This window comes from Salmo salar, chromosome ssa09 (genome assembly GCF_905237065.1).
Source record: "Salmo salar chromosome ssa09, Ssal_v3.1, whole genome shotgun sequence".
In the NCBI taxonomy this organism is placed as follows: Eukaryota; Metazoa; Chordata; class Actinopteri; order Salmoniformes; family Salmonidae; genus Salmo; species Salmo salar.
Genome location: NC_059450.1, coordinates 6,241,438 through 6,262,121, shown reverse-complemented (window position 1 = coordinate 6,262,121; position 20,684 = coordinate 6,241,438). Strand labels below are relative to the sequence as shown.

The 20,684-nt window shown below is 42.4% G+C and overlaps 1 protein-coding gene across 1 annotated transcript in view; it reads right to left on the bottom strand.

The window, feature by feature from the left end:
- Window positions 1–3,039: 3,039 nt before the first annotated feature.
- The window catches only part of si:ch211-266g18.6 (synaptotagmin-like protein 1), a 65,191-nt gene continuing 47,546 nt past the window's right edge, over window positions 3,040–20,684 (bottom strand). The window contains exons 11-15 of the mRNA XM_014209985.2: window positions 18,012–18,173; window positions 17,341–17,419; window positions 14,790–14,889; window positions 4,126–4,331; window positions 3,040–3,439 (exon numbers count right to left, since the gene is read on the bottom strand). Of these exons, the coding sequence (XP_014065460.1) occupies window positions 3,300–3,439; window positions 4,126–4,331; window positions 14,790–14,889; window positions 17,341–17,419; window positions 18,012–18,173 (687 nt within the window). The 3' untranslated portion in view covers window positions 3,040–3,299. The remainder of the gene's footprint in view (window positions 3,440–4,125; window positions 4,332–14,789; window positions 14,890–17,340; window positions 17,420–18,011; window positions 18,174–20,684) is intronic.

Below are 20,684 nucleotides of genomic sequence, written 5' to 3'. Positions count from 1 at the left end.
GACCGCAATGGCTTCAAGTGATTCCTCTCATCAACACGAATTTGACGATGGAGCATTTTTTTTTGCTACATGGTGACATTCAACCATATGCTGGGTTTCTTCCCTGGTGATGCTCTACCAGCCTTTACTGCAGCTGTCTTCAGTTCCTGCTTGTTCTTGTGGTATTTTGCCTTCAGGTTCACCTTCAGCAAGTGAAATGCATGCTCAATTGGATTCAGGTCAGGTGATTGACTTGGCCATTGCAGAACATTCCACTTCTTTGACTTAAAAAAGTATTGGGTTGCTTTTACAGTATGCTTAAGGTCATCTGCACTGTAAAGCGCCATCCAATGATTTTTGAAGCATTTGGATGAATCTGAGCAGATAATATAGCCCTAAACACTTCAGAATTCATCCTGCTGCTATTGTCAGCAGTCACATCATCAATAAATACAAGGGAACCAGGTCCATTCGCAGCCATACATGCCCACGCCATAACACTACCTCCACCATGCTTCCCAGATGAGGTGGTATGCTTCAGATCATGAGCAGTTCCTTCCCTTCTCCATGCTCTTCTCTTCGTATCATTTTGGTACAAGTTGATCTTTCAGTATATTACAGCTGTGAATGTGTTTAAGTATTTTGGAATGCCAATGTTGAGTGTACCAACTGAGATTTAAATCATTTGCACAAACAGATTAAAAAATAAAGTTCAAGAATCAAAGATGACTGCCATATACCAATACACTAACACTGAAATCTTAATATAAACCATTAGTCAAATGGACCCCAGAATTGGAAAATAAACTCAATACATTATGTAATGACTTATTACATAATTATTAATTACTTATTAAGAATTATTACCTGCTGAATTCCAAGATAACCAACCTACAGCACTAGACCAAACTTCACTTGCGTCATCCTTGTGGTATTGAGAGATAAACATATAATGCATTAACTGATTGCACATAAAGGAAGACACTTACTACATGATAGAGTGCTTGCTTTGTTATCCAATTGACCTTTTGTCCTTCCTTTCATCCTGTGAAAAAATGTCATCCTGATCCCAGATTCTGTCTCGCAATGTTCTGTGTAAAGTCAGCACAATTCTGTCCTTGTCCCACATTAGGTCAGTAAGCACTAGATTTTAACCATAATGTACTATGCAGTACTGTACAAAAAAGCTAAATAAAGCTGGTGACCATTTTACAAACATAACTTTATTTTTACACTTACATAATTTGAAAACAGACACACTCCCTGGGAAATGACAAGATGTACCAGACAAAAGTTTGGACACACCTACTTATTCCAGGGTTTTTCTTAATTTTATACTATTTTCTACATTGTAGGTAAATAAAGCTGAAGACATCAAAACTATGAAATAACACATATGGAATCATGTAGTGACCAAAATATATTTTACATTTAAGATTCTTCAAAATAGCCATCCTTTGCCTTGATGACAGCTTTGCACATTCTTGGCATTCTCTCAACCAGCTTCATGAGGTAGTCATCTGGAATGCATTTCGATTAACAGGTCTGCCTTGTTAAAAGTTAATTTGGGGTATTTCTTTCCTTCTTAATGCGTTTGAGCCAATCATTTGTGTTGTGACAAGGTAGGGGTGGTATACAGAAGATAGTCCTATTTTGTAAAAGACCAAGTTCATATTATGGCAAGAACAGCTCAAATAAGCAAAGAGAAACAACAGTCCATTACTTTAAGACATGAAGGTCAGTCAATATGGAACATTTCTTCAAATGCAGTCACAAAAACCATCAAGCGCTATGATGAAACTGGCTCTCATGAGGACCGCCACAGGAAATGAAGACCCAGAGTTACCTCTGCTGCAGAGGAAATGTTCATTAGAGTTACCAGCCTCAGAAATTGCAGCCCAAATAAATGCTTCAGAGTTCAAGTAACAGACACATCTCAACATCAACTGTTCAGAGACTGCGTGAATCAGGCCTTCATAGTCTAATTTCGGTAAAGAAACCACTACTAAAGGACACCAATAACAAGAAGAGACTTGCTTGGGCAAAGTAACACAAGCAATGGACATTAGACCGGTGGAAATCTGTCGTTTGGTCTGGTGAGTCCAAATTAGAGATTTTTGGTTCCAACCGCAGTGTTTATGTGAGACGCAGAGTAGGTGAATGGATGATCTCTGCATGTGTGGTTCCCACCCAAAAGCATGGAGGAGGTGTGATGGTGAGGGGGTGCTTTGCTGGTGACACCGTCTGTGATTTATTTAGAATTCAAGGCACACTTAACCAGCAAGGCTACCACAGCATTCTGCAGCAATACGCCATCCCGTATAGTTTACACTTAGTCCCACTATCATTTGTTTTTCAACAGGACAATGACCCAACACACCTCCAGGCTGTGTAAGGGCTATTTGACCAAGAAGGAGAGTGCTGCATCAGATGACCAGGCCTCCACAATCACCCGACCTCAACCCAATTGAGATGGTTTGGGATAAGTTGGACCGCAGAGTGAAGGAAAAGCAGCCAACAAGTGCTCAGCATATGTGGGAACTCCTTCAAGACTGTTTGAAAAGCATTCCAGGTAAAGCTAGTTGAGAGAAGGCCAAGAGTGTGCAAAGCTGTCATCAAGGCAAAGGGTGGCTCCTTTGAAGAATCTGAAATATAAAATATATTTTGATTTGTTTAACATTTTTAGTTAATAAATGATCACATTTGTGTTATGTTTTGGGGTGACAGGTAGCCTAGTGGTTAGAGCATTGGGCCAGTAACCGAAAGGTTGCTAGATCGAATCCCTGAGCTGACAAGGTAAAAATGTCGTTTTGCCCCGGAACAAGGCAGTTAGCCCACTGTTCCTAGGCCGTCATTGTAAATAATAATATGTTCTTAACTGACTTGCCTAGTTGAATAAAGGTAAAATAAAAATGTCGTAGTTGTGATGTTTTCACTATTATTCTACAATGTAGAAAATAGTACACATTAAGAAAAACCCTGGAATGAGTAGATGTGTCCAAACTTTTTACTGGTACTGTAAGTAAAGTATTGGTGAATAAAAAATACACAGAAAAATTATGCATTGCAATTCTAATTCTTTATACTTTGATTAATCACAGTCAAAAATCTCTATCACAAGAAAAAGGTTCTGAGCAGTAATTACCTTTTACCGAACCTCATCATCCTGATATATTTGTTTTCCTTTTTTCAGAAAAGTTAGAATGTAGATTATGGGGTACAGTTGAAGAGGGTAGAAAGTTGGAAAGTGTTGCTCATGGAAATATGCGCGTGTTCGACTCTAGCACTACCACTGCGCTGCGCTCCCGCACTGATTTATTCTACTTCCTGGGGGTCATAGAGGAACGAAGGGGGATCTCACCCTCCACCCAAGCATCTGGACTTGATAGCATATTTTCCCAAAGTTTAATTTCCTCATTGACAGATTCCATCCAGTCCACGTTTTTGCCATAGCTTTGTCCTGGAATCAAACAGAAAAGTAAGGCATTTCAGAAAAGCCATTGCAAAATATTTGAGAGAACAACTTCTATACCAAAATCAAAGACGAACTATAGTAGCATCTCATACTGTCACGGTTGTCGTTGTGTATTGATGACCAAAACGCAGCAGGAATGTTGATGCTCATCTTATTATTTATTAAATAAAGAGAACACGAAAAAACAACAAAACAAAGAACGGCAGACGACAGTTTTACAGGCTATACGTAGCAGTGCAAAATACAACTACCCACAAAAACCCCAGGTGAAAACAAGCTCCTAATATATGACTCCGAATCAGGAACAACGACGTACAGCTGTTCCTGATCGGGAGCCACACAGACAACAAAGAAATAGACAAACCAGAACATAAACTAAAACCCCGGAATACATAAACCAAACACCCCTTTAATACTACACACACAACCCAAACCATATGAAACAAATACTCTTCTGCCACGTCCTACCAAACTACAATACAAATACTCCCTCTACTGGTCAGGATGTGACACATACTTTGTTTTTTCAGTTGTTAAACTATGTTTTTAGTGCTTCAGCCATGGAAATTGATTACATTTCGTAACAAATTTCCAAACGTACTATCACAGACATTTGTCAAGCATGAGTAAAGCACAAGTAACATCATGATAAAATGGTGTTTAATAATCACCTGTGCCCAGACTGAGGCGCACCCCTCCCAGGAACTGATTGGAGAGTTTGTTGTGGTCCCACACAGTCAGCTCGCAGCAAGCCTCTTTGACCTCTCCGGCACAGAAACCGTCGTACACCATGGCGTGGTTATACACAGGCTTTTGGCTCTTCTTCACCACCCGCGTCTTCTGACGACTCTTCTTGCTTGTGTCAGGCAACATGTAACTGACATAGAAAATGCAATAATTTTGTTTTCTATAGCACATAAAAATTACGTTAATGACTTTAGCATATGGTGTGTCTCTGCTTGGAAATATCTGTGCATCTGGATAGATGATAAGCTATCATAGAAAAAATAACATATTGATGAGTTCATTAAGAAGCTGAGAAAAAAAAATGCCTCGCTTTCTAACTGTAGAGACCGAAGGACTTTCCCAGTGTTAGCCATCCCTGAGACCGGGTATGGTAACTCATACGTCTAAAGGTTAACAATGATGTTGGGTACAGTGGTTGTTTTTGAAAAAGAGCTTTATAAATACAATTTAAGCAATGTATGGTGCTACATGACATCAAAGAGGGTCAGCTCTTTTGGTAGAGAATGCAGTGATGTGTACTAAACCTGTCACCCGTAATAAAACATAGAACACTGTGGTAAACCGCATCTAATGGCTTTAGTGAAGTGGCAGCTACATTCATATAGATGATATCTCCATAGTCTAGGACCGTCGATTGAATGATCTGCTTTCTACAATTAGGTAAATGAGCTTTGTTTTTTTACACCTTACACTTGGAATAATCGCAAACCTTTATTTAACAAGGAAAAGCCCATTGAGACTCAGAGACCTGGCAAAGAAGGCAGCAACAATCAATACATTACAGAATTAACCTCTTGACGGTCGCCTAGGATAGGGGGCGCTACAGCGATTTTAGAAAAATTTGTGCCCATTTTAAACGGCCTCCTACTCAAACTCAGAAGCTAGGATATGCATATAATTAATACTTGTGGATAGAAAACAGCCTAAAGTTTCTAAAACTGTTTAAATGGTGTCTGTGAGTGTAACAGAACTGATATGGCAGTCAAAACCCGGGACCGATCGTAACAGGATGTGGAATTCTGAATTGCAGACTCAACTTCATCACTTTGCCTATAAATCACACCATGAGCAATGGTTCATTGAGCACTTCCTATTGCTTCCACTAGATGTCCCCAGTCTTTACAAAGTGGTTTGAGTCTCCTACTGTGAACTGACTGAATGACACGCTGTGGAAAGTGGTCACATGAGGAGGGCCATCACCATTATGACACCGGCGCCCCTGGCTACCCTCCCCTTTCGAAACGTTTTGAAAGACAATGCAATCGTCCCCCTTGAATTTTATTGGAGCTCTGGTTGAAAAAGGCCCTAAAGATTTATGTTATACAATGTTTGAACGAACCTAAATTAAAAAAATGCATTTTATTGAAAGAGGAGTCCCGCAGCCGACGGAAGTTTTGGAGCAGCCTTCAGAACGCGCTAACAAGAACAAGCTATTGGGACGTAAAGGATTAACTTTTTCGAACGAAAATACATTTGTTGTGGACCTGGGATGCCTGGAAGTGCTTTCTGATGAAGATAATCAAAGGTAAGGGATTATTGACAATAGTATACAAGAGTAGATTTGATATGCGATTGTTACAAGATGGTGCTGACCTGTAACGGTAGCCTATTTTTCTGAGTATCGCATCCCTTTTATCGCAAAGTGTGATTACCCAGTAAAGTTATTTTTAAATCTGGCATTACAGGTGCTTTCAAGAGATATTCATCTATAAATCTTAGAATGACAATATTACATTTTAAAAATGTTTTCGAATAGTAATTTAGTAAATTGTAGCGCTGTTTCACCGGATGCATTTGAGGGAAAATAGTTAGTCAACGTCAAGCGCCGATGTAAATTGCTGTTTTTATATATAAATATGAACTTTATCGAACAATAGAATGCATGGATTGTGTAACATGATGTCCTAGGAGTGTCATCTGATGAAGATTGTCAAAGGTTAGTGCTGCATTTAGCTGTTTTTTGGTTATTTGTGATGCATGTGGTTGGTCGGAAAATGGCTATGTGGCTACTTTTACGATATACTCCTCTAACATAATCTAATGTTTTTCTTTTGCTGTAAAGTCTTTTTGAAATCGGACAACGTGGTTTGATTCAGGAGAGGTGTATCTATAAAACGATATAACATAGTCCTATATTTGAAAAAATATATATTACATTTTGTTATGCTAATTTTGTTATGCTAATTTTGTTATGCAATATTACATTTTGTTATGCTAATGGCGATAGGATTTTTCACTGGATGTCCGTCCCGAGCCCGACCAGGGGTTAAAACATACAACAATACAATATGAAAAAAATACTTTTAAAAAAGCATTTACACTCCTCTGTAACAGAGTCTCCCATCAATATTTTAAATTCATTCAGTGGCACTAACAAATCTAAATGAAGCATGGATTGTAGACTATTCCATGCCTCTGGTGCACAAGACGAGAAGGCAGTCTTGCCTAATACTGTCAATGTCCTGGGGACATTAAATAGCAACCACCTAGCAAACCGGTAACTGCTGGTGGTGAAGGAGACCAGACTACAGAGGTAAAGAGGGAGTTTACCCAAAAGGGCTTTGTTGATGAACACATGTAGCTTTCTGCGCATATAAAGGGAGTTCCAACCTACCATTTTGCTACAAGGTGCAATGGTGGGTGATTGACTTGGCATTTGAAAAATGGATTTAAAAGGAGGATGCATAATGAACAGAGTCCAGTCTCTGTAAAACAGAGGAGGCTGCATGCATATACAACAAGTCACCATATTCAATTACAGAGAGAAAAGTGTCCTGAACAAGCTTCTTTCTAGCCATAAGCGGGAAGCAATTTCAATGTAAGCTTCCTTACAAGATTATTTATATGAACTTTAAAAGGACAATGTGTCATCCAACCATACACTGTACCTACGTAGGTATTTGTAGGATGACACTTTTTCAATGGATAAGCCACAAGGTGTGAAAATGTTAACCTTCTCTGGCTGAGTGTGAGCTCTGGTAAAGGTCATGAATTTAGTATTTTTTTTATAATCAAGACCAGTTTGAGACCATAAAGGGAGGCCTGCAGTGCCTGAAAAGCAGTCTGGAGCTCTTCAACAGCCTGAACCAGAGAAGGAGCACATCAATATATGACTGGATCATCTGCATACAGATGCAACTTTGCTGGTTGAATCCCATTCCCCAAATCATTAATAGGAATTGAGAACAACACAGGAGCTAAAATGGAACCCTGGGGCACACCTCTATTAATCTCAAGAAAGCTAGACTTGTGATTGTCAGTATATACATAGTGTTCTGTCAGAAAGATTGGTTTAGGAACTATTTACTGCCCCTTCACTGAGACCAATGTTACTGAGTCTAGCTAGCAAAAACTAATAGTCAACTGAATCAAATGCCTTTGATAAATCAACAAACAGAGCACCTGCAGTTGGGGTGCTGTGCCCCAATCAAAAGCCAGACTGAACCCCGCTCAGTATGTTATTTTCAATTAAGATGTTTAACTGTGAACTCACTAGGGATTCAAATACTTTGGCCAGGATAGGGAGTTTGGACGATAGTTATTAGCATCTGAGGGATCTCCACCTGTAACAGTGACACTGTGAGTCGAGAAGCAGGTGCATCGTTTAATAAAACAACAAACGAGACAGCGTAACAGTGGTGATATAGCATAAACACAGGAACAATACTGACTGAGGAAGGAACCCAAGGGAGTGACAGATAAAGGGAAGGTAATCAGGGAGCTACGTATGTCCAGGTGAGTATCCTAATGATCTGCAGGTGTGCGTAATGATGAATCCCAGGACCGGTGGTTAGTACTCCGGCGACGTCGAACGCCGGAGGGGAGGAGCAGGAGTAGATGTGACAGTACCCCCCTCTGACGTGCGGCTCCGGTTGCCGAACGAGGCAGACCAGAGGGACGACCCCGAGGATGAGGAGCGGGTTGGTCATCGAAGGTGAAAATCACGGATGTTGGGATCCAGAATGTCCTCCACCAGAACCCAACATCACTCCTCTGGGCCATACCCCCCCAGTCCACCAGGTACTGGAACCGACCCCTACGACACCGGGAATCCAGGTGGGATCTGACAGCATACACCGGACATTTCCTCAATGTCCAGGTGGGATCGGGGGTGTTGTGGGGGACAGCATCAGCTAGGGGACCAGGAACCACCGGCCTGAGAAAGGAGACATGAAAAGAGGGTGCAATACGATAATGACTTGGGAGCTGTAACCTATACGCCACCTCGATGACCCTCCAGAGAACCTTGAATGGCCCCACAAACCGGGGCCTCAGTTTCTTGCAGGGCAGGCGGCGTGGGAAGTTCCTGGTAGAAAGCCAGACTCGATCCCCAGGGTGGAATACAGGGGTCTCACTGCGGTGGCGGTCTGCCTGTTCCTTTTGACGATGGAACAGGCAGGCCACTCATCAACCGCAGGAGTTTTCGGTCTGGCCCGGAGTCCACGGAGCCAGGCCCGGCTGGAAACCCAAAACACACTGGAAGGGGGTCAACCCCATTGAGGAGTGACGTAGCGAGTTCTGGGGGTACTCTGCCCATGGAAGGAATCGTTCCCACTCACCCTGCCGGTCCTGACAGTGACTCCTTAGGAACCTCCCTAGCTCTTGGTTCATCCTCTCCACCTGCTCGTTAGACGGCCGACTGTGACCCCAAGCTTCTCCAAAAAGGCCCTCCATACTAATGATGTGAACTGAGGGCCACGGTGGGAGAATATGAATATGTCCTCCAGAAGGCCATAGTGCCGGAAGACCTGCTGGAAGAGTACCTCAGCGACCTGGAGAGCATTGGGGAGACCAGGAAGAGGGATTAAATGACAGGACTTAGAAAATCTATCCACTACCACCAAAATGGTGGTGAAACCGTCAGAGGGGAGATCGGTTACAAAGTCAAAAGATAGATGTGACCAGGGTTTCTGAGGCATGGGAAGGAGTTTACCTGCTGGAGCGTTCCGGGGGGATTTTGTTTGAGCACATACGGAACAGGAGTTGACATAACAAGTGATGTCCTGCGCTAAGGTGGACCAACAGTATTTCTCAGAGATGGAATGGATAGTGCGAGAAAACCTGGATGTCTAGCGACGACAACTGTGTGCGCCCAGGTCAGCAGCCGATCTTTTATCCCTGTGGGAACGTAAATGAATTCAGGAGGACAGTTATTGGGTGCGGGCTCCTTCTCCAGAGCCTGGCGGATGTCCGCATCTATGTCCCAGACCACAGAAGCTACGACTCGGGAGGATGGGATTATAGGTGCACTCTGGACAGGACCCTCTCCCAAATCGTAGAGACAGGACATCGGCCTTGGTGTTCTTTGAACCTAGGCAATAGGTCAGCGTGAAGTCAAACCTTGTGAAGAACAGTACCCACCTCGCTTGGTGCGGATTCAGCCTCCTCGCTGTCCATATGTACTCCAGGTTCCGATGGTCGGTGAGAATGACGAATGGTTCCTTCGCGCCCTCCAGGCAGTGTCTCCACTCCTCTAATGCCAACTTCACTGCCAGAAGCTCCCAATCCCCGACGTCGTAATTCCTCTCTGCAGGGGACAGTTTCTTAGAGTAAAACGCACAGGGGTATAACACACCTACCTCTGAAGCGTCCATCTCCACCACAAAGGATATCGTGGGATCTGGAAATTTTAGCAATGGGGTGGAGGTGAAATGTCCCTTAAGGATACCAAAGGCCTCTTCAGCTGCTGGGCTCCACACCAACCTACGGGGCCCTCCCTTAAGGAGAGATGTGAGAGGAGCAGCGACAGAGCTGTAGTTCCTGATGAAGCAACGGTAGAAGTTGGCAAGCCCCAAAACCCCATTGTACCCGTTTTATGGTGGTTGGGACTGGCCATGACCTGACTGCATCTACCTTCTTATCTTCCATCCTCACTCCCTGCGGGCTGATTTGGTAACCTAAGAAGTATACCGACCTCTGGTTAAATTGGCACTTCTCAGCCTTGACAAACAGATGGTTAGCCAGTAGGCGTTCCAGGACTGTTCGAACTTGAGTGATGTGATCCTCCAGGGTAGCCGAGTAGATCAGGATGTCATCGATATACACGACCACCTGGTGTCCGAGCATGTCCCTGAACACCTCATTGACGAAAGCCTGGAACACTGACGGAGCATTGGCGTCACCAAGTACTCGTAGTGACAAGACATCGTGCTAAATGCCGTTTTCCACTCATCCCCCTCCCGGATGCGGATGAGATTGTAAGCACTCCACAGGTCCAGTGTGGTAAAAAAAACTCGCCCCGCGGAGCTGTTCGATTGCTGACGGCACCAATGGGAGAGGGTACTGATACTTTGTGGTGATTTCGTTGAGTCCTCTGTAGTCAATGCAGGGACGTAACCCTCCATCCTTCTTGGCCATGAAGAAAAGAAACAGCCGATGCAGGGGAAGTGAAAGTGCAGATGAAACCTTGTTAGCTCGCCTCTTGGATGTAATCATCCATGGCCTGGATCTCAGCCACCCACAGAGGATAAATGCGCTGCACCTGCAAGCGGGTCGATGGCAACAGTCCTAGGGGCGATGAGGAGGAAGACAGGTGGGCCGAGTCTTGGAGAATATCTCTCACAGGTCCTGGTATACCTCCGGGACATGGGCTGAAGGGCAACCATAGGACTCTCAACATGGAACCACACGGGACAGGGAAGCAGGTCCTCCGGCACTCGGGTGAACAGTGTGTAATTCTCATCCTCGACCATGAGATGGTAGGGTTATAGCGTGATGAAGACGACAATGATGAAGACGGCATACTCACTCCTGCTCCAGGGGGTGGAAGATCACGTGACTGTCCTCTGCTCTTGTGGATCCCAGGTTCGGACATGCCGGACACCTCTGGAGCTTGTGCCCTTCTTGTCCACAGTACAAACAGAGCCCCAGTTGTATCCGTCTGCGGCGCTCTGCCGTGGGGAGGCGTGTGACCGCTACCTCCATGGGTTCAGGCTCTGATCCCGAGTGTTCACTGGGGAGGGAGAGAAACGATGAGAGTACCGGCACTCCCAAAGTATGTTATCCAGACGGATGGCCATCGCAAGGTGAGATTGTCTCGATAGGCCAGTTCCGTCTGGACCTCCTCGCTCAGACCTCTTCTGAATGGCGTGCGAAGTGCCGGCACATTCCATCCAGTGGATGCTGCTACTGTCCGAAAGGTGAGCGCGTATTCAGCAGCCGTCTGGTTCCCCTGCTGTAATTGCAGTAGCCGCTCACCTCCCTCACTGCCCTCTGGGGGATGATTAAAAATATATGTAAAACTGAGCCATGAACCCCTCATAAGAATCAAGATCCTCCTTTCCCCCTGAGACCGCCTTAGCTCATTCCAACGCCCGCCCAGTCAGTAGAGAAATCCCCGTGGCAACCTTGGAAACAGTGTTGGGAGCTCCCATCTGATGCGTAAAATAGAGGGAGCACTGAAGTAGGAAGCCACGACATTTGGATGGTGTACCATAATATTTATCCAGGATTGGATAAATGGGCATCGCTGACCTGCGCGGGTTGCTGAATGTGCTAACTCACTGGGTCGACTGGTTGTAGAGTTACCTCCACTGGATGAAGGGAACGCCTCCTGGGTGTGTTCGAGACGTTGCACACTGCGAAGAACCTCCTCCATAGCCGATCCCAGTTGTGCCAGCTGGTCATGGTGTTGACGTAGAAGATTACCCTGTTAATTGACCGTCTGAGAGATTTTTAAATTTCCTGCTGCTTCCATAGTTTGAGTCGGTATTCTGTAACAATGCCGCTGTGAGTCGAGAAGCAGGTGAATATTTTAATAAAACAACAAACATGAAAACGAAACAGCGTAACAGTGGTGATATAACATGAACAACACCGACTGAGGAAGAAACCCAAGGGAGTGACAGATAAAGGGAAGGTATTCAGAGTCCAAGTGAGTATCCTAATGATCAACAGGTGCGTGTAATGATGGATGCCAGGTGTGCGTAATGATGAATCCCACGACCAGTGGTTAGTACTCTGGCGACGTTGAACGCCAGAGGGGAGGAGAAGGAGTAGACGTGACACCAAACCTTTAGCAGTGGGAGGACATCAGCTGATTTCCAAATGCTGGCTATAGAATTGGTCAAGAGAAAATGTGAGCCACAGGTTCAGTAATAATATCAGCTGCTACCTTTTGAGGTAGGGATCCAGGTTATCTGGACCTGCAGACTTTTTAGTGTCAACTGCTTTTAGTGCTTAGCATAAGAAACAGGCTCAAAGTTAAAATGATTCACATGAGAGCCTGTAACAGAGCTTACATTAGACACCTGGACCCCACTATTATCAAAAACTGAACCAGAAAATAAGAAGTGCATGTTAAAAACTCCTACAATATCGGCTTTATCTTTCATTTCATTAGAATCCATCGTTAAATGGTCAGGAAGGCCAGAGGATACATTAGATCCTGACACTGATTTGATTTTTTTTCCAGAACTTGGTAGGGTTGTTTAGATTCTCTGTGACTGCATTTAGAAAGAAATCTGATTTGCAATCCTGTGCATTTGTTTCTTAGCGTTCTGAAGGAGGGCCAGTCAACAGGAGTGTTTGTATGTCTAGCAATTTATCTGAAAACCAGGGATTGTCCCTTCCACTGATTCTACATTTATTCACAGGTGCATGCTTATCACAAATGGGCACACATTTCAGGAGTGGTAACCAGATTAAATCGGGTATGTTTTTTATCCAGCCGTGTCAATACTGCCCCCTAGCCCTAACAGGTTAAACTGGGTACTACTCTTGTCCAGAAACGAGAATATGCATATTATTAGTAGATTTGCATAGAAAACACTCTAAAGTTTGTAAAACTGTTTGAATGGTGTCTGTTAGTATAACAGAACTCATATGGCAGGCAAAAACCTGAGAAGATTCCAAGCAGGAAGTGGCCTTTCTGCGAATTTGTAGTCCTTCTGTTGCTTGTCTATCAAAACTACAGTATCTGAGCTGTTACGTGACACTTTCTAAGGCTCCATTGGCTCTCTAAAGCCTTCAGAAACCGGATTGTGGCGTCTCCTGTCTCTGGGCAGATAACAGCAGCACAGTTTGTCAGTGGACTGCCTGGTGACAAAGAGATTGGAGATGCGCGTTCACGAGACCTTGCCATTTTTTCTCTTCCTTTTTGAATGAATACAGCATTGTCCGGTTGGAATATTATCGCTATTTTATAAGAAAAATGGCATAAAAATTGATTTTAAACAGCGTTTGACATGCTTCTAAGTACGGTAATGGAACATTTTGACATTTTTGGTCTGGAAATGCGCTTGCGCGTTACCCTTTGGATAGTGACCTGAACGCACGAACAAAACGGAGATATTTGGACATAACTATGGATTATTTGGAACAAAAACAACATTTCTTGTGGAAGTAGCAGTCCTGGGAGTGCATTCTGACGAAGAACAGCAAAGGTAATCCAATTTTTCTAATAGTAATTCTGAGTTTAGTGAGCCCCGAACTTGGTGGGTGTCTGAATAGCTAGCCTGTGATGGCTGAGCTATGTACTCAGAATATTGCAAAATGTGCTTTCAACGAAAAGCTATTTTAAAATCTGACATAGCGATTGCATAAAGGAGTTCTGTATCTATAATTCTTAAAATAATGTATGTATTTTGTCAACGTTTATGATGAGTAATTTAGTCAATTCACCGGAAGTTTTGGATGGGAATGCTAGTTCTGAACATCACATGCTAATGTAAAAAAGTTGTTTTTGATGTAAATATGAACTTGATTGAACAAAACATGCATGTATTGTATAACATAATGTCCTAGGAGTGTCATCTGATGAAGATCATCTAAGGTTAGTGCTGCATTTAGCTGTGTTTTGGGTTTTTGTGACATATATGCTTGCTTTGAAAATGGCTGTGTGATTATTTTTGTCTGTGTACTCTCCTAACATAATCTAATGTTTTGCTTTCGCTGTAAAGCCTTTTAGAAATCGGACAATGTGGTTGGATTTACGAGAGTCTTGTCTTTCAAATGGTGTAAAATAGTCGTATGGTTGAAAAATTGAAATTATTGCATTTTTGAGGTATTTGTATTTTGCGCCACGTTCTTCCATTGGATATTTGCCGTGGCGTTCCGCTAGCGGAACGTCTAGATGCAAGAGGTTCTGGGCAGAACAACAGATTTGTACCTTGTCAGCTCGGGGATTCAATCTTGCATCCTTTCGGTTACTAGTCCAACACTCTAACCACTAGGCTACGCTGCCGCCCCAAACCTAAGTGTATGTAAACTTCCGACTTCAACTGTATATACATAGACTTGAAATCACTGGCCACTTTAATAAATGGAACACCAGTCACTTTAATAATGTCCACATATCTTTCATTACCCATCTCTTATGAAATTGCGGTATCCTATACTATATCTTATTCAATGCCGCTCTGACATCGCTTGTCCATATATTTTTATATTCTTAATTCTATTCCTTTACTAGATTTGTGTGTATTGGGTATATGTTGTGTAATTGTTAGATATTACTTGTTAGATATTACTGCACCTTTGGAGCTAGAAACACAGGCATTTTGCTACACCCGTAATAACATCTGCTAAACACGTGTATGTGACCATACATGCCTCAGATGCCATTCTATTAAACCTGTCTTCTACTCACCACTTCACAAAGGAGTCGACACCCTGAGGCTTTAGCTTACGCAGCTCTCTGGCCTCCTTCAGCCACACATGGACCTGCCCTGAGTTAATCTTGTCACCACCTGCAAGAAGAGGAGGCACAATATCCAATATTGATGATCAGAGAGCTAATTCAGTGTCCAACATGTCTTTCAATATGTACTACACAACTATTGACTAATCTAGTCTTTTTCAGGAGTTGGAATCAAAATTATTTTCCAATCGGTTTGGTTTCGTTCCACTATTCCGACCGGTTTGAACCCCAAAAAACTACCGGTTTATATTGTTTGTTTCTGTTCCTTTTTTAACCGGTGAAATCAACCTTTGATGATGTGTAGCCTATGGTGCAAGATGTAACTAAAATCTTGCGGGTGGGGAGAGAGCAAGAGAGGGTTGGGGAGGAGGCTTGAAGTGCTGGGCATTACATTATGCCATGCATTATGAATTAGGTCCACAGAATTATACCTAAGAAGAGCAGCTTCTATGGAGGAACTTTGAATTTCCTTTGCGCTAGCTAGCTAACAAGCTTGTGTGTGCAGAGTGGCACCATAACTGTAGATTGTGAGATAGGTGTGATATTGTATTTTTGTAGATTGTGAAATCGCTAGGGGAGGAAGGGGTTTAGTAGGAAAAATTTATAATTGTTTTATGACACAAATTGATTGAGGTCTGCAAAATGTGCACTACATGTGTTGTTGACGTGCCTAAAATGAAGGTTAAATATACAGTCCCAGTCAAACGTTTGGACACATCTACTCATTACAGAGGTTTTTCTTTATTTGTACTATTTTCTACATTGTAGAATATTAGTGAAGACATCAAAACTATGAAATGACACATATGGAATCATTGAAGTAAACAAAAGTGTTAAACAAATCAAAATATATTTGAGATTCTTCAAATAGCTACATTTTTACATTTTTTTTTAAACATTTTAGTCATTTAGCAGACGCTCTTATCCAGAGCGACTTACAGTAGTGAATGCATACATTTCATACAATTTCATACATTTCATTAAAAAAATGTATGAATTTTTTTTTCCTGTGCTGGCATTCTGGCACTCTCTCAACCAGCTTCATGAGGTAGTCATCTGGAATGCATTTCAATTAACAGGTCTGCCTTGTTAAAAGTTAATTTGGGGAATTTCTTTCCTTAATACATTTGAGCCAATCATTTGTGTTGTGACAAGGTAGGGGTGGTATACAGAAGATAGCCCTATTTTGTAAAAGACCAAGTTCATATTATGGCAAGAACAGCTCAAATAAGCAAAGAGAAACAACAGTCCATTACTTTAAGACATGAAGGTCAGTCAATCCATAACATTTCCAGAACTTTTAAAGTTTCCTCAAGTGCAGTCGCAAAAACCATCAAGCGCTATGATGAAACTGGATCTCACGAGGACCGCCACAGGAAAAGAAGACCCCGAGTTGCCTCTGCTGCTGAGGATAAGTTTATTGGAGTTACCAGCCTCAGAAATTGCAGCCCAAATAAATGCTTCACAGAGTTTAAGAAACAGACACATCTCAACATCAACTGTTCTGAGGAGACTGCGTGAATCAGGCCTTCATGGCCAAACTGCTGCAAAGAAACCACTACTAAAGGACACCAATAATAATAAGAGACTTGCTTGGGCCAAGAAACATGAGCAATGGACATTAGACCGGTGGAAATCTGTCCTTTGGTCTGATGAGTCCAAATTTGAGATTTTTGGTTCCAACCGCCGTGTCTTTGTGAAACGCAGAGTAGGTGAACGGATGATCTCCGAATGTGTGGTTCCCACCGTGAAGCATGGAGGAGGAGGTGTGATGGCGTGGGGGTGCTTTGCTGGTGACACTGTCAGTGATTTATTTAGAATTCAAGGCCCACTTAACCAGCAAGGCTACCACAGCATTCTGCAGCAATACGCCATCCCGTATAGTTTACACTTTGTCCTGTTGAAAAACAAATGATAGTGGGACTATCACCCAACACACCTCCAGGCTGTGTAAGAGCTATTTGACCAAGAAGGAGAGTGATGGAGTGCTGCATCAGATGACCTCGCCTCCACAATCACCCGACCTCAACCCAATTGAGATGGTTTGAGATGAGTTGGACCACAAAGGGAAGGAAAAGTAGACAACAAATGCTCAGCATATGTGGGAACTCCTTCAAGACTGTTGGAAAAGCATTCCAGGTGAAGCTGGTTGAGAGAAGGCCAAGAGTGTGCAAAGCTGTCATCAAGAGAAAGGGTGGCTACTTTGAAGAATCTAAAATATCAAATATATTTTGATTTGTTTAACATTTTTAGTTAATAAATGATCACATATGTGTTATTTAATAGTTTGGATGTCTTCACTATTATTCTACAATGTAGAAAATACTAAAAATAAAGAAAAACCTTTGAATGAGTAGGTGTGTCCAAACTTTTGACTGGAACTGTATACATATGTTTTGGATCAGTAAAATAATTTAAACACGAATTAGTTGTCACAATTTTTCTATCATAACATAATGCTATCCCATGCACAAAAAAGACAGGCATATCATATCAGTACCTGCTGAGCCAGGGGGAATATATTTCAGTGCTACTGTCAACAGTCCATGATATTCAGGAGAGTCCTGAACGCCAGGATTCTGCAAATAAAAACAAGTGGATGATGACTTAACACACAGGCAATTATAATTGAGTGTTGCTCTTACTGCTTTTTGTTTCCAAAACATTTACAAACATACATTATATCCAATAGTTGTTCTTAATGTCTTGTGATATTTTTTGGTTCTTATTGTGGGTTTGTCAGGTCGACAAACTAATCCATCCTTGGGGATCAATAAAGTATGAACTCATCTCTTACTGCACATAGCATTTCATCTCTATATCAGGGCCAATGTTGGTCAGGGAGGGAGAGGTGGTGTCCAGCTGGGTTTTAACACATGTTCTACAATAATATTTGTGTTGTGGTTTATTTCAAGGAAACTCCTCCTTACCAGAGATCTGCTCAGGTCAGTGGTGGGTCAAATAAGCAGGCTTTTCAGGCAATTCAGAAAGTGAATTGAGATTTAACTGAAAATAATCCTCTTTGAAAATAATGGTGCATTTCAAATCCACCTGAAAAGACTACATTAAAATGGGATTGACCTCAACGCCTGGGAGGCAATGTACCAATCTGCCTTGTGGTGTTTCTTTCTGTATAAATTCCACAACTCTTATACAGTAAATGCTATTTACCTTGGGCTGTAGGTTGTACCAGGTAAGGGTCTCATGCCCCCAGTCCCAGGTCTTAAGGTCAATGTCTACCTGCCCCAGAAAGACATTTCTCCCTCTAGAGTCATTGTGCCACACAGAAAGGTTCAGTGTCCTGCCTTTCAGATCATCCATCGTCATCTTGTACTGGAGAGGGGAATACAAAAAAAACTGTATTACACGAATAAAAAATATGAAATAAAATATAAAATGTTAAGAGGAGAAGCTGCGTTCATAACATCTTGTAAATTCGTAAATACGAGGATATAATCCACTTGAACGCCTGTCCAACTCCTAATTACTAGTGGGAAACTCGTCACCCCTGAGATCTGACTTCTAGCACAAGATGAACTCAACTACTAAGGAAATTACCTCGGTAACAGAATTTGACAGCTAAATCAACAACAAAACATTATTCTTCAAATAATTTGGTTTGGTTTTTTAACACTACAATAGTTTATGGTTGACGCAGCTTGTTTGCCATTAGCCAATCTGTGTTCTCAATTAGCTCAAAGCATGTAAACGCACAAAACCTTTTGCTTCCAGTTTACACGTAGTATTTTCAGTGTCCCACTTGCTATGAATGCAGCATTAGAATATAATAAAAATTATCTGTTACTAGCTAGGTTTCAGTTCAGCAATTGGCTTCAGATTTTCATGCTAATATTCTAAAATCCGCATTTTCCCACCAGAGACGTTTCCATCAAATTGACTTGTTGCAGATAAGAAGCTGTACGTGATGTAGTGCACATAAAACTACTTTTTGCAGCAAAATGTACCAAATGAAATATTTAATTGTGTTATATGGCGAGGGTACCCACTCTGGTATTGGCATGTGCGCTCTAGCCAACAGCTCACAAATAGAATGCGGGTCAGCCAGCCTAAATTATGATAATTATTACGGACAAAAGAGCAAGATTATTTTATTTGTCAAACGGCTGCCAAGCATTGACGATAATGTCACCAGAATAAGACCCTCTATATAAATTGGAAAGGAGCATCAATTGAGCTTGTCACCTTGCACTTTCACCATCCTATGAAGTTCATCATAACTTAGTGCTTTCAGAAAGTATTCAGACCCCTTGACTTTTTCCACATTTTGGTATGTTACAGCCTTATTCAAAAATGTATTAAATAAATAAAAATCCTCAGCAACCTACACACAATACCCCATAATGACAAAACGAAAACAGGTTTTTAGATTTTCAAATGTATTAAATATAAAAAACATACCATATTTACATAGTATTCAGACCCTTTGATATGAGACTCGAAATTGACCTCAGGTGCATCATATTTCCAATAATCATCCTTCAGATGTTTCTACAACTTGATTGGAGTCCAACTGTGGTCAATTCAATTGATTGGACATGATTTTGAAAGGCACACACCTGTCTATATAAGGTCCCACAGTTGACTGTGCATGTCAGAGCCAAAACCAGGCCATGAGGTTGAAGGAATTGTCCGTAGAGCTCAGAGACAGGATTATGTCGGCACAGTTCTGGGGAAGGGTACCAAAACATTTCTGCAGCATTGAGGGTCCCCAAGATTGAAGGTCCCCAAAATCATTCTTAAATGGAAGAGGTTTGGAACCACCAAGACAATTACTAGAGCTGGCCGCTCGGCCAAATTGAGCAATCGTTGGAAAAGGGCCTTGCTCAGGGAGGTGACCAAGTACCCGATGGTCACTCTGACAGAGCTCTAGAGTTCCTCTGTGGATATGGGAGAACCTTCCAGAAGGACAACCATCTCTGCAGAACTCCACCAATCAGGCCTTTATGGTAGAGTGGCCAGACAGAAGTCACTCCTCAGTAAAAAGGCACATGACAGCCGCTTGGAGTTTGCCAAAAGGCACCTAAAGACGATCAGACCATGAGAAACAAGATTCTCTGGTCTGATGAAACCAAGATTGAACTCTTTGGCCTGAATGCCAAGCGTCAAGGTCTGGAGGAAACCTGGTACCATCCCTATGTTGAAGAATGGTGGTGGCAGTATCATGCTGTGGGGATGTTTTTCAGGGGCAGGGACTGGGAGACTAGTCAGGATCGAGGCAAAGATGAACGGAGCAGGGTACATAGAGATATTTGATGAAAACCTGCTCCGGACCTCAGACTGGGGTGAAAGGTTCCAACAGGACACCGACCCTAAGCAAACAGCCAAGACAATGCAGGAGTGGCATCGGGACAAGTCTCTGAATGCCCTTGAGTGGCCCAGGCAGAGCCCGGACTTTAACTCGATCAAACATCTCTGAAGAGACCTGAAAATAGCTGTGCCGCAACGCTCCCCATCCAACCTGACAGAACTGTAGAGGATCTGCAGAGAATAATGGGAGAAACTCCCCAAATACAGGTGTGCCAAGCTTGTAGCATCATACCGAAGAAGACTCGAGGCTGTAATTGCTGCCAAAGGTGCTGTAATTGCTGCCAAAGGGTCTGAATAGTTATGTAAAATGTGATATTTCAGTTTTTAATCTGAATAAATTAGCACTATTTTTTTTTTAAACTGGTTTTGCTTAGTCATTATGGGGTACTGTAATTTTAGAATAAGGCTGTAATGTAACAATGTGGAAAATGTCTTAGTGGTCTGAATACTTCTTTCTGTAGCCTGATAAACAGCATGCTTTCCCGACTCGTTGTGGTGGGAGGACGACACAACATG